This window comes from Bufo bufo, chromosome 1 (assembly GCF_905171765.1).
Source record: "Bufo bufo chromosome 1, aBufBuf1.1, whole genome shotgun sequence".
NCBI classification, from domain to species: Eukaryota; Metazoa; Chordata; class Amphibia; order Anura; family Bufonidae; genus Bufo; species Bufo bufo.
In genome coordinates, this window is record NC_053389.1 from 453,001,672 (window position 1) to 453,015,307 (window position 13,636).

General features: G+C 43.3%; 1 protein-coding gene across 5 annotated transcripts in view; it reads right to left on the reverse strand.

Moving 5' to 3' along the window:
• MON2 (MON2 homolog, regulator of endosome-to-Golgi trafficking) overlaps positions 1-13,636 on the reverse strand; it is a 117,930-nt gene that overhangs the window by 5,593 nt on the left and 98,701 nt on the right. For all 5 annotated transcript variants that reach the window (XM_040408411.1, XM_040408393.1, XM_040408403.1 and 2 more), the window contains one exon: positions 13,480-13,562. In XM_040408411.1, the coding sequence (XP_040264345.1) occupies positions 13,480-13,562 (83 nt within the window). The remainder of the gene's footprint in view (positions 1-13,479; positions 13,563-13,636) is intronic.

Consider the following 13,636-nt stretch of genomic DNA (forward strand, 5'->3'; position numbering starts at 1 on the left):
AGGGAGATCCCTGGGTGCCGCTCTCCATGTCTGTATGCTTAGTTTACATTTTTTATTCTAGTGAAAGGTCCTCTTTAAGCCATGAACAGAATGAATAGAGGGGGAGATTTATCATTTCCCTTGTTTCTGAAAAGTGGCGGTAAAAAGTTGCAAACTGTTCGCCACTTTTTAACTGTGCCTTTAACCACTTCCCATCTGGGCCCTTTGCCCCCTTCCTAACCAGGCCAAATTTTGCAAAACGGACATATCTCACTTTATGTGGTAATAACTTTGGAACGCCTTTATTTATCCAAGTCATTCAGAGATTGTTTTCTCGTGACACATTGTACTTCATGATAGTCATAAATTTGAGTCAAAATATTTCACCTTTATTTATGAAAAAATCCCAAATTTACCCAAAAATTTTAAAAAAATCGCAATTTTCTAAATTTCAATTTCTCTGCTTTTAAAACAGAAAGTGATACCTCATAAAATATTTATTATTTAACATTCCCCATATGTCTACTTTATGTTGGCATCATTTTGGAAATGTCATTTTATTTTTTTAGGACGTTAGAAGGCTTAGAAGTTTAGAAGCAATTCTTCAAATTTTTAAGAAAATTGCCAAAACCCACTTTATAAGGACCAGTTCAGGTCTGAAGTCACTTTGTGGGGCCTACATAGTGGATACCCTCATAAATGACCCCATTGTAGAAACTACACCCCTCAAGGTATTCAAAACCGATTTTACAAACTTTGTTAACCCTTTAGGCGTTCCACAAGAATTAAAGGAAAATGGAGATCAAATTTTTAAATTTCACTTTTTTGGCAGATTTTCCATTTTAATCAATTTTTTTCTCTAACACATCGATGGTTAACAGCCAAACAAAACTCAATATTTATTACCCAGATTCTGCGGTTTACAGAAACACCCCACATGTGGTCGTAAACTGCTGTATGGGCACACGGCAGGGCGCAGAAGGAAAGGAACTCCACATGGTTTTTAGATGCCATGTCCCATTTGAAGCCCCCTGATGCACCCTTACAGTAGAAACTCCCAAGAAGTGACCCCATTTTGGAAACTAGGGGATAAGGTGCCAGTTTTATTAGTACTATTTTTGGGTACATATGATTTTTTGATCATTCAATATAACACTTTATGGGGCAAGGTGACCAAAAAATTGGTTGTTTTAGCACGGTTTCTATTTATTTATTTTTACAGCGTTCACCTTAGGGGTTCAGTCAAGTGACATTTTTATAGAGCAGATTGTTACGGACGTGGCGATACCTAATATGTATACTTTTTCTCATTTATTAAAGTTTTACACAATAATAGCATTTTTGAAACCAAAAAATTATGTTTTAATGTGTCCATGTTCTGAGAGCTATAGTTTTTTTATTTTTTGAGAGATTTTCTTATGTAGGGGCTCATTTTTTGCGGGATGAGGTGACGGTTTTATTGGTACCATTTTGTGGGACATACGCGTTTTTGATCACTTGGTGTTGCACCTTTTGTGATGCAAGGTGACAAAAATTGCTTGTTTTGACACAGTTTTTTTTTTTTTTTTTTACGGTGTTCACCCGAGGGGTTAGGTCATGTGATATTTTTATAGAGCTGGTTTTTACGGACGCGCCAATACCTAATATGTATACTTTTTTTTATTTGTTTCACTTTAACACAATAATAGCATTTTTGAAACCAAAAAAATTATGTTTTAGTGTCTCCATGTTCTAAGAGCTATAGTTTTTTTTATTTTTTGAGAGATTTTCTTATGTAGGGGCTCATTTTTTGCGGGATGAGGTGACGGTTTTATTGGTACCATTTTGTGGGACATACGCGTTTTTGATCACTTGGTGTTGCACCTTTTGTGATGCAAGGTGACAAAAATTGCTTGTTTTGACACAGTTTTTTTAATTTATTTTTTACGGTGTTCATCCGAGGGGTTAGGTCATGTGATATTTTTATAGAGCTGGTTTTTACGGACGCGGCAATACTAAATATGTCTATTTTACTTTATATTTTCTATTTTAATTTTTTTTTTTTTATTCCTAACTTGGGAACTTTTTTTTTTTTTTTTTTACATGTGAAACTTTATTTTATTTTATTTTTTCAACCCTTTATTTTTTTTATTTTTTTTTACACTTTTCGTCCCCCATAAGGTCATACAAGACCTCTGGGGGACATTTGCTTCACTTTTTCTTTTTTTTTTCACAGTTGATTTCTCCTGTAACTGGGGCTGAGATAGTAGCCCCAGTTACAGGACAAATGCATCCCTATAGAGGCTGTACAGCAGCAATCCTGCGCTGTACAGACTCACAGCAGGGCTGATCGAGGTCTCTGAGAGACCTCACACAGCTCCTGCACACTCCGGTCACGGCGGTCACATGACCGCCGGGCCGGAACAGGAAGCGCACAGCGCCTCCTGCTCTGCAGACACAGCGCTCGGTGAGCGCTGTGTCTGCAGCGATCGTGAAGGCAGGGACACCTGGGCACTGTCCCTGCCTTGTCTTAGGGTTGCCCTGCTGTCACTGACAGCGGGCAACCCGATCAGCAGCTGCACGATTAGCGTGCAGCTGCTATTTCTGACAGGACGTTTTAAAACGTGCTGTCAGAAATAGACGTCCACCCATAGGACGTTTATATCCTATGGGCGGACGTGAGGCGGTTAAAATAAAAAATAAAAAAAGGGCGTGACAATGGCAGGGAGGGGGTGTGACTAGTTGCCCCAAAAAATGTATGTTAATTTTCGGCAGTTTTCTGGCTCAAACGAAGAAATCCCCGGCAGCTCTGAGCCGTCATAGATTTCTGTTTAGGTGCATGGACTGCCATAGGAGGAAGGCTGTTGAGCGGGGGGACAGATCTTTAGGGCTGTTGAGCGGGGGGGACAGATCTTTGTTCTGATGAATACATTTGTACTAATTGATCTGCTCACAGAGAGGAGCTTCCTGTCTATCATCACACGACTAAGGTTACCTTCACACTAGGGTTAGCAGGGTCTGGCAGGCTGTTCCCCTGTCGGATTCGTGCTAATGCTTGCCCACGAGTGCCGTCGGGAGTCCGCTTCGGCCCAATTCACATTCACTGATGCCCAGCACGCTGCGTTTTTTTGTCCGGCCGCATCTCGGCATGTTTGCCGTGCTGCGGACACATCTCCGACCTGTCCCCATTAAAAAGTGAAAGGGGCCAGAGCGGACTTTCGGCGGCACTAGTGGGCTACTGTTAGCACAGATCACTGTATACAATGTATAGCGGGTCACGGATGTCTATATGCAGTGGTAGGGGTCACATATCACCATATACAGAGTGCAGAAAGGAGAGGGCACACAATTATAGATGGTCAGACCAGTGACTGCTGCTGCTATCACTGACCTCAGCCATACTACAGCTCGCAAGGGGTTAAAGCTCCTGAACTGTTGGTCTGGCTGTAATATCATGTCTGTGATAAGAACACAGAGCAGATGGGCCATAAACAGGACACACACTGGGATTGCTCACAGTTTGTTGTCCACAGCGCTGCCCTGGCTCTGCTACATCCATCCTCACATGTTGGCAGGATCCTCTCAGTACAGGGGAAACAGAGGGGGCAGAGCCTGCAGTCAGATCAGCCATCACAGCTTCGCCTCAGTCTCCCTTCCTCATGCAAGAGTTTCTTTATTTTAGCTTTTAACAAGTGTCCCTGATGAGCCCCTGCCAGCCCTGCACAGCCAGGAGTGCCAGTCACAGAAGGAAAGCACCTCTGATACAAGCAGGGTGTTTTAGGACCCAGGGAGCAGCACACTCCTTCAGGCATGGACGAGGTGGCTCCTCCAAGGCAGGTGCAGGGATGGACAGACAGGAGGGGGCGCGGCGAGAGCAGGACAGGAGGGGGCGCGGCGAGAGCAGGACAGGAGGGGGCATGGCTGCCAATAGCAGGAAAACCAGGCATATCTGCTTAAGAAGATAAATTAGTAAGTGTAATATCTCCCTACTTTCTTTACAGTTTTAATAAGTGCTAACAGAGTGGCCAAGCCCTTTAACTATTTATTGTGCAACGCTTATTTTTATTTATTTTTTATCTTAAAGGGCATCTGTCAGCAGATTTGTACCTATTAAAACGGGCTGACCTGTTACGTGTGTGCTTGGCAGCTGAACGCATCTGTGTTGGTCCTATGTTCATATGTGGCCACATTGCTGAGAAAAATGATGTTTTAATAAATAAACCTCTAGGAGCAACAGGGGCGTTGCTGTTACACCTAGAGGCTCTGCTCTCTCTGCAACTGCCACTCCCTCTGCACTTTGATAGGGCCAGGCATTGTAAACGTCATCACAGTTACACTGCCTGGTCCTGTCAAAGTGGATATCATGCAGAGGCTCATTTGCATATATTAATACATCATTTTTCTCAGCAATGCGGCTACATATGAACATGGGGCCAACACAGATGCCATCAGCTGCCAAGCACACACGTAACAGGTCAGCCAGTGTCACAGGTACAAATCTGCTGACAGATGCCCTTTAATGCACTATGGAATTCTCTTTCTATTGAATCCACTTTTTCAGCCATTTTATCTCTCACAGTATTGAGGTTACAGAAATATTAAAACAACAAATGTGGCCATTAAGAGAAGATACTATTTCTTATAATGTATTTTGTGATGAAGCAAGGTGAATGGTATGAAGAGAAGTAACAAGTCAGGGCACACTCTCCAATTTGATCTGGCACTGGGCACAGAGACAGAACCGCATACTGGGCAGGACTGTTGCCAATGCAACTATCTGACGAGCCAAAAGCATTGTGCATAGAACCTAGCCTAATTAATGGGACCAGGGCACAATACTCAACTTTTGCATCCAGCATGAAGTTGGATCGTGCCATGGCCGACATCAGATCGGAGGAGAGATGTATGTCTGGCTTTAAAAACATGTACACAATGAAGGAAGACTTGGCATAGGTATGATGGGCACAAGCGGAGTCCGTCTCTGGTGTAAATGAATGGAGGCTGCTGGTAAATGGGATCCTCCATCAGCATTATGAGCACATGTGCAGCTAGTAATATAAACTGGCCAATCCCTTTAACATTTATTCTCTTTCCTGAACATGATTATGGGGGCTGCCATCTTGCCAGAGCCATAATCAGGCTGTAGAAACGCTTGCTCCCCATAACTGGCCCGTGTAAAAGGTGCCAGCGATCACCCGATGGTCACAGGCATTCTGGAGATCCCTCACTGCACCCTTTATGCTACTTTCACACTGGTGTTAATAACGGATCCGTTTGCATTATTCATTCAAAAAAAAGTCTAAAGTCAAAACGGATCCCTCTTGACTTACATTGAAAGTCAATGGGGACGGATCCGTTTTCAATTGCACCATATTGTGTCAGTGAAAAACTGATCCGTCCCCATTGACTTACATTGTAAGTCTAGACGGATCCGTTAGTCTCCACATAGTCAGGCGGACACCAAAACGCTGCAAGCTGCGTTTTAGTAACCGCCTAAATGCAACGGAGGCCAAACGCAGCCAAACTAATGCATTCTGAACGGATCCTTATCCATACAGAATGCATTGGGGCTGAACTGATCCGTTTTGGGCCGCTTGTGAGACCCAGAAACGCCAGTGTGAAAGTAGCCTTAGTTGGAGCCTGTACTGTCCATACAAGCCAGGAAGTACAATGTAAATCTGCATGCGTCTTACACAGCATCACCCCCATGCTTAACACATACCAGCAGATAAGACACATCTGGCCATTTTACAGCAGTATGGATTTAGGTGCACAGATGCATTTATGGCACAAATTAAAAATTAATAACCCAAGCATAAAACAGTTGTGCACTCCTGGCCTTATTATTCCACCCCATCTACCATCCCACCTAAGGAAAAATACTGGGTCAGGGTTCATTCAGACAACTAGATGCTGTCCACAAAAATGCGTATCATTTTTTATTTTTTTTGCAGATTAGATGCAGACCTATTCATTTCTATGGGTCCCTTTTCTTTCGTTCTAATGCTCCGTAAAACAAATAAAACATGTCCTATACTTGTCAGTGAAAATCAGGACTTGGCCCCATTGAAGTACCGTATTTTTCACTTTATAAGACGCACCCCAAATTTTAGAGTAGAAAAATAAGAAAAAATATTTTTCATCAGACCTGATATCAGCCCACTCAGAGCCTTATAAGACCTCAGATTAGCCCATCAGTACCCCCAATCAGACCTCAGATTAGCCCATCAGTACCCCCAATCAGACCTCAGATTAGCCCATCAGTACCCCCACACCTCAGAATAGCCCATCAGTACCCCCACACCTCAGAATAGCCCATCAGTACCCCCACACCCCAGAATAGCCCATCAGACCTCAGATCAGACTAAAATAAAAAAAATCATCTTACCTGTCCTGCTCCGCGGCTCCTCTTCAGCTGTCGCGCTCCCATCTTCCCGGCCTGCGCTGCACTGTCACATGACTGCGTACAGCGTGAGGTCATAGTGCGCGCACTATGTCCTGGCGCTGTACGGGGTCAGGACAGTGCAGCGCAGGCCAGAAAGATGGGAGCGCGACAGCTGAAGAGGAGCCGTGGCGCAGACCAGGGAGGGTAAATATTACCTGCGCTTGCGGCGCTTCGCTCCCCGCTCCTAATACATACTAGAGAGCACTTCCATAATGGAAGCGCTCACTAGTATTTGTTTTATAAGATGCACGGACATTTCCCCCCCACTTTTGGAGGGAAAAAAGTGCGTTTTATAAAGCGAAAAATACGGTATATGGGTCCACAAAATGCGGAATGCCATGTTTTTTTTTTTTTTTCTTTTTGCAGACATGCTGAACTGTCCGCAAAAAAAACGGATCCGCATTTTTGCAGACCGCATACTGCCGTCTGAATGAGCCCTAAAACTGACATAGTACAGTAAACTTAATATAGTCAAATACACTGTACACTATACACTGTAATGGGATCTGGCACATGCACGCAGCTAGTAATAAGCAATATTAAACTGTCGCCGCTGATGTCCGAGAGTTTCATATTAATAACATGTTTTAGGCTAGGGCTACACGATGACGTGTTGCACGACACATAGGGCAAAACTACACTGCAACATGTGTCACACGACAATTTTTATAATGATAGTCTATGGTGTTGCACTGCGACGCAACAGTCGCAGAAAAATCCATCTTGGATGGATTTTTTGCTACTGTCGCGTCGCAGTGTGACACCATAGACCAGGGGTCTCCAAACCCCGGCCCGCGGGCCACAACCGGCCCGCTTGTGCGTTCGATCCGGCCCGCCCGCAGCTGGCAGGTTGCAGGAACCAAATCCGCACAACCGCCCATGCTGTCACGCTTGTGTTGTGTGTTCGATTCCGCGCCCGCCCGCAGCTGACAGGTTGCAGGAACGAAAGCCGCACAACCGCCCATGCTGTCACGCTGTGCTTTTTGATTGGCTGCTGGGACCGCCGATGTCCCGGCAACCAGTGACGTCACAGGTGCGGCACCTCCCCTCTTCCCGCCCGCTGTTTGAAATAACAAATCCACGTGTGTAGCAGCGGGCGGGAGTCGGGACTCAGGAGTCCAAGAAGAAAAAAAAAAGAAGAGGAGCAGAAGCCGGCTACAGCGGAGGCAAGTGTTGCACAACGCTGATGGGGACACAATGGGGAACGCTGACGGGGTCAGGACAGTGCAGCGCAGGCCAGAAAGATGGGAGCGCGACAGCTGAAGAGGAGCCGTGGCGCAGACCAGGGAGGGTAAATATTACCTGCGCTTGCGGCGCTTCGCTCCCCGCTCCTAATACATACTAGAGAGCACTTCCATAATGGAAGCGCTCACTAGTATTTGTTTTATAAGATGCACGGACATTTCCCCCCCACTTTTGGAGGGAAAAAAGTGCGTTTTATAAAGCGAAAAATACGGTATATGGGTCCACAAAATGCGGAATGCCATGTTTTTTTTTTTTTTTTCTTTTTGCAGACATGCTGAACTGTCCGCAAAAAAAAACGGATTCGCATTTTTGCAGACCGCATACTGCCGTCTGAATGAGCCCTAAAACTGACATAGTACAGTAAACTTAATATAGTCAAATACACTGTACACTATACACTGTAATGGGATCTGGCACATGCACGCAGCTAGTAATAAGCAATATTAAACTGTCGCCGCTGATGTCCGAGAGTTTCATATTAATAACATGTTTTAGGCTAGGGCTACACGATGACGTGTTGCACGACACATAGGGCAAAACTACACTGCAACATGTGTCACACGACAATTTTTATAATGATAGTCTATGGTGTTGCACTGCGACGCAACAGTCGCAGAAAAATCCATCTTGGATGGATTTTTTGCTACTGTCGCGTCGCAGTGTGACACCATAGACTATCATTATAAAAACTGTAGTGTGACACATGTCGTCATGTAGCCCTAGCCTAAACGCAGGTCCCCTGACCTGTATGCTGGCACTGTGTGGGGAACACGGCCATCTATTCATTAGCACTGGGGACTGACAGGGGAACCAGCACATGCGCAGTTAGTCTCTGGTGTAAATGAATGGAGGCTGCTGATAAATGGGATCCACCATAAGCATTATGAGCACATGTGCAACTAGTAATATAAACTGGCCAATCCCTTTAACCATAGCAATCAGTGTCAGGCAGCTGCTGCCAAGGCCAATAAGATTATGGGTTGCAAAGGGGCATAGATGCCCGTGATGAGAACATAGTCCTACCACTTTACAAATCGCTAGTCAGACCACACATGGAGTACTGTGTACAGTTCTGGGCTCCTGTGAACAAGGCAGACATAGCAGAGCTGGAGAAGGTTCAGAGGAGGGCAACTAAAGTAATAACTGGAATGGGGCAACTACAGTACCCTGGAAGATTATCAAAATTAGGGTTATTCACTTTAGAAAAAAGACGACTGAGGGGAGATCTAATTAATATGTATAAATATATCAGGGGGCAGTACAGAGATCTATTCCATCATCTATTTATCCCCAGGACTGTGACTGTGACGAGGGGACATCCTCTGCGTCTGGAGGAAAGAAGGTTTGTACACAAACATAGAAGACGATTCTTTACGGTAAGAGCAGTGAGACTATGGAACTCTCTGCCTGAGGAGGTGGTGATGGTGAGTACAATAAAGGAATTCAAGAGGGGCCTGGATGTATTTCTGGAGTGTAATAATATTAAAGGATATAGCTACTAGAGAGGGGTCATTGATCCAGGGAGTTAGTTATTCTGATTGCCTGATTGGAGTCGGGAAGGAATTTCTCCCCTAAAATGAGAAGAAAAAAAAATCAGCTTCTAACAAATGTTTGTTTTTGGCTTCCTCTGGATCAACTTGCAGGATAACAGGCTGAACTGGATGGACAAATGTGTTTTTCAGCCTTATATACCATGTTACGGGCTCATACAGCTCACTATGCTTTGTCTACATTCAAATGACACAAGCATTATAGGGGTTAAAATCAAAGGCTCATTCAAAGCTTAAAGGAAAGTTTTCTGCCAGTTAAAACCAGATAGTGACACACATCCTTTTTTCTCCAATCTATTTTCCGATTACAGATTTTTTAATTCTATTTCCTGAATAGGATTATGGGGGCGGCCATCTTGCCTGAGCTGTTCTTACGTATTAAGGAAATTGCTTTACGGCAGGCCCATGGTCTACAGACACAATGGTCCGGAGGTGACCTCATTGACTTCTATGGGAAAGTTTTCTAGGCATACTCTGTGACCTATGCAGAGATCATTGTACAAGGAGAGAAGAGATAAACTGACTATTACCCATTGTGAATGATGGACCCGGTCTCATCGGTCATTCTAGTCCTGCCTGTAATGATATCACCTCTGTGTATAGATAAGCAGGTAACTGCAGTAAAGTGATCTGTGCAGACCAAGAAGGCTTAGGCTACTTTCACACTAGCGTTTTGGCTTTCCGTTTCTGAGATCCGTTCAGTGCTCTCACAAGCGGTCCAAAACGGATCAGTTCAGCCCCAATGCATTCTGAATGGAAAAGGACCCACTCAGAATGCATCAGTTTGCCTCCGTTCAGTCTCCATTCTGCTCTGGAGGCAGACACCAAAATGCTGCATGCAGCGTCTGCTGTCCGCCTGACAATGTAAGTCAAAGGGGACGGATCAGTTTTCTCTTACACAATCTAGCACAATAGAAAACTGATCCGTCCCCCATTGACTTTGGTGTTCAAGACGGATCCGTCATGGCTATAGAAGACATAATACAACTGGATCCGTTCATGACGGATGCATGGGGTTGTATTATTGTAATGGAAGTGTTTTTGCAGATCCATAACGAATCTGCAAAAAAATGCTAGTGTGAAAGTAGCCTCAGTGGCCAGGGTTAAATCTGCAGGATTTTATGGTTTTGTTTAAATATACATGTGACAAGGAAAATAAAAAACAACATAAAAAAATAAAAATAAAATGTTAAACATAAAAACGCGATTTAAACAAAAGGCCATTTTCTAATGATACATTCCCTCACAGTTTGTACAGTAGTTCCTTTTATTTGACTCGTCATAATTTTGACATACAAGATACTCCATCATGTGATGCAGGGTCTTGGTAATGGAAGGACTTCAGTGTTTGAACTGACTACAGCTATGTCGAAACTATAACAAATTACAGAAAAGGAAAAAATCCTATGATGAGCTCCGAACTTTGAGTAGTTTATGACCGAAGCCTTGGACAGATCTGGGAGCTAAACATGCAGAATGTATGTATTGTACACATTCAAATGATAAGGAAGAGCATATGAAAGAAGACAAAAGATAGAAAAGAGTATATACACTAGCAGAAGGATAGTGGATGTACAAAGTCATTGTCAGACTTGATACTGTACTACAACACAGTCTATGGCTGCTGTCCCTTTAAAGGGATTGCGCAGTGCCGTATATTCAGTGTGCAGATGCTTCTCAGAAACTCCTTCAGTTGACCCAAACCGTACCTGCTTTGCCCTACATTTTGCCCAGTGCAAGGAACCTTTGGGCCTGTAGGTGGTCCTGGTTTCCTGAGTTCACAGTCACACAGCACCCACAAATGAGGTCGCTGCAGTCTGAAACTGGGCCACACACACAAATCAAGTGCAAATGTAATAATATGAATGTAAATGTAATCATTTCATGTTACCAGTAGTTATAGGATTCAGTGATTACAAGGCGATCTCATAATCTGACAAAAATCTATGAAAAACTACTGGTCTAGTTGTGAACTGTACCATTGTTAATGTGTTGTGAAAAGATTTCTCCCCCAAAAGTAGTTTATCTACATTGTATACATTATAAGTAAAACCAAATGGTGAGGAGTCTTCAAGAAGTAACTAATGTCAGTCCATAGCTTCTGTGGCAGAGCCCGATATAAGTCATGCACTATGGTGACCCTGTCAAAGGCTTGATGAATCCACTGCCTGAGCATGCATGAGTCACCAACCTTGACGGTCACACAACCTCAATATTGCTTCATCCAGTTCTTCCAATTAATTCAAGCGTCTTCATTTCTATCCTATTTATTTCAGTTTTCATGGGTTTTATTTTAATAAGCTGATCCACAGAAAGATAAACATATTTCATAACAGGGAAAATAGGTTGTTTCTAATAATTCAGATGTCTGGTGGAATGACTCAAAAGAATTATCATCATATCCCACAGCTATATATATTGTTAAAATTAAACCAAATCAGGACGCAATGCAATTTAAAACAGTTTTCCAGCTTTAGCGTACAAATCCCCCTACCTCATAGGGTTCCTATAGAGACGGCAGATCCAGACGGACACTATTTACACAGTATTTTACCTGGGCGTCTGCCAAATTCCAAGAGAGACCTAACACAGCGACTCTATGGCCTTCAGTTTCTGTGTCTCTTGCTATAGAGATGGTATTTCAACCCAAACGAATAGACAAACACCAAGAATGTGTCTTTTGACCAGAAGGAAGAGGCTGATCAAGTGAAAGAATGAATGGTGTCCACATAAAAAGAAGGAGTGGGCTGCAGGCATCAGCGCTGGGTCTGGTTTCATTTATTAGTGAGATCAGAAGTGGTCACCAAAAGGTAAAATAATTAGCAGATGACACCAAGATCCTAACCATGGAGGATATCCAAGATGAAAACTGGACCAGGGCAATGCTGGAGTCCTAATCTCAAATGTTAGAAAAGGTAACAAGAAGCAAAAGACAGCAGGTAGAGGTTATGCATATACCAAAATAAGGATTTGGGGGGTACTATCTCTCCTTGGGGAGAGAGCGACTAAACGGCATGAGGAGACTTATAGGCCATACATGCTCATGGAATTCTGGGAAGAAAGGGATGAGCTCTTAACAAGCTCCGCCTCTAATGCCGCCAGATAGAAGGCAGCTATCCTATAAGTCAATGTTCAACCCTTGAGACATGACTAGGCCTTGAGACATGACTAGGATATTAAGTAAGTCAGCACCTCATCTGCAGACAGGTCAAACATTGACTTATAGGATAGCTGCCTTACATCGGGTGGCATCGGAGGCACAGCTTGTTAAGAGCTGATTTTCAGCCCTTTCTATACCAAAATAACAGATCCTCAGGAAAAGCTTCCCCAAATGTGGAAGTACTGTACAACCATGCGAAAACGTAAGGACACCGCATATGAAGTGTTTTATTTTCAACATATGTGGACATATCAATATATGATTTCTGAAATAAATACTTGCCCATTACCCGTGCCCTGCAGCACTGCCTCCCTAGGCCACAGAGTGAAGCGGGCAGGTAGTCGTTGCTAAGAAGTTTCTACCTTTCCAGTCCATAGTAATGCTTGTTCTGAGGTCTAAAGATAAAACTCCAGCACAGTTAGGGTGCATTCACGTAACTGTGTGGATTTTGCGATTCGCAAAACACGGATCCGCAAAAAATGCAGATGATATCTGCATGATGTCTATATTGCATCCGTTTGTTTTTCTTTGCAGATCCATTGTAACAATGCCTATCCTTGTCTGCAACACAGTCAAGAATAGGACACGTTCTATCTATTTTGTGGGACTGCGGAACGGATGTACGGATACGGACATCATACGGTGTGCTGTCCTTCGTCCCTTTGAAATGAATGAGTCTGCATCTAATCCGCAAAAAAAAAAATACGATCGTGTGAATGGAACCTTAAGTGGAGGAGCTCAGACTCCTGTTTCCCCCATATGATTACTGGAGGAAACGGGAGATTGAAAGCACATTGACTACGGTTACAATTGTGACTGTGGGTTATAATCCTAGAAAAACAAAAGGAAGATCTGTTCAGCCCTGACGTGTGTAAAATGACACTCCATAACATATTAAGATTCTTAAAGAAACCAGAATCCTGAGACGTGAGTGTAAATCATTTGTTACTACTCGATATGTATCTCTGGACATATGGTAAGCCTTACATAAGAAGTCCAATATGTGGTCTTGGTAAGACGTGAAATCTGACAATTCTGGGTCGTGATGCAAAATAAAACTAACACTCTGGGAAAATGGTTTCTGTACTAATTAATAAAATATGGAGAAGTCCATTACTTACCATTGTCAGGGTGTGTTTTCTTAAGAGAGTCTATTAGAGTGCTTACAGCTTTTAAGACAAAAATTATTTCCGTTACACGCTGCCTGCAAAATACAAATATAAACCTCCATTACTTTACATGAGCTGTGCTTTATAACTCTACAAAATGTATTACCAT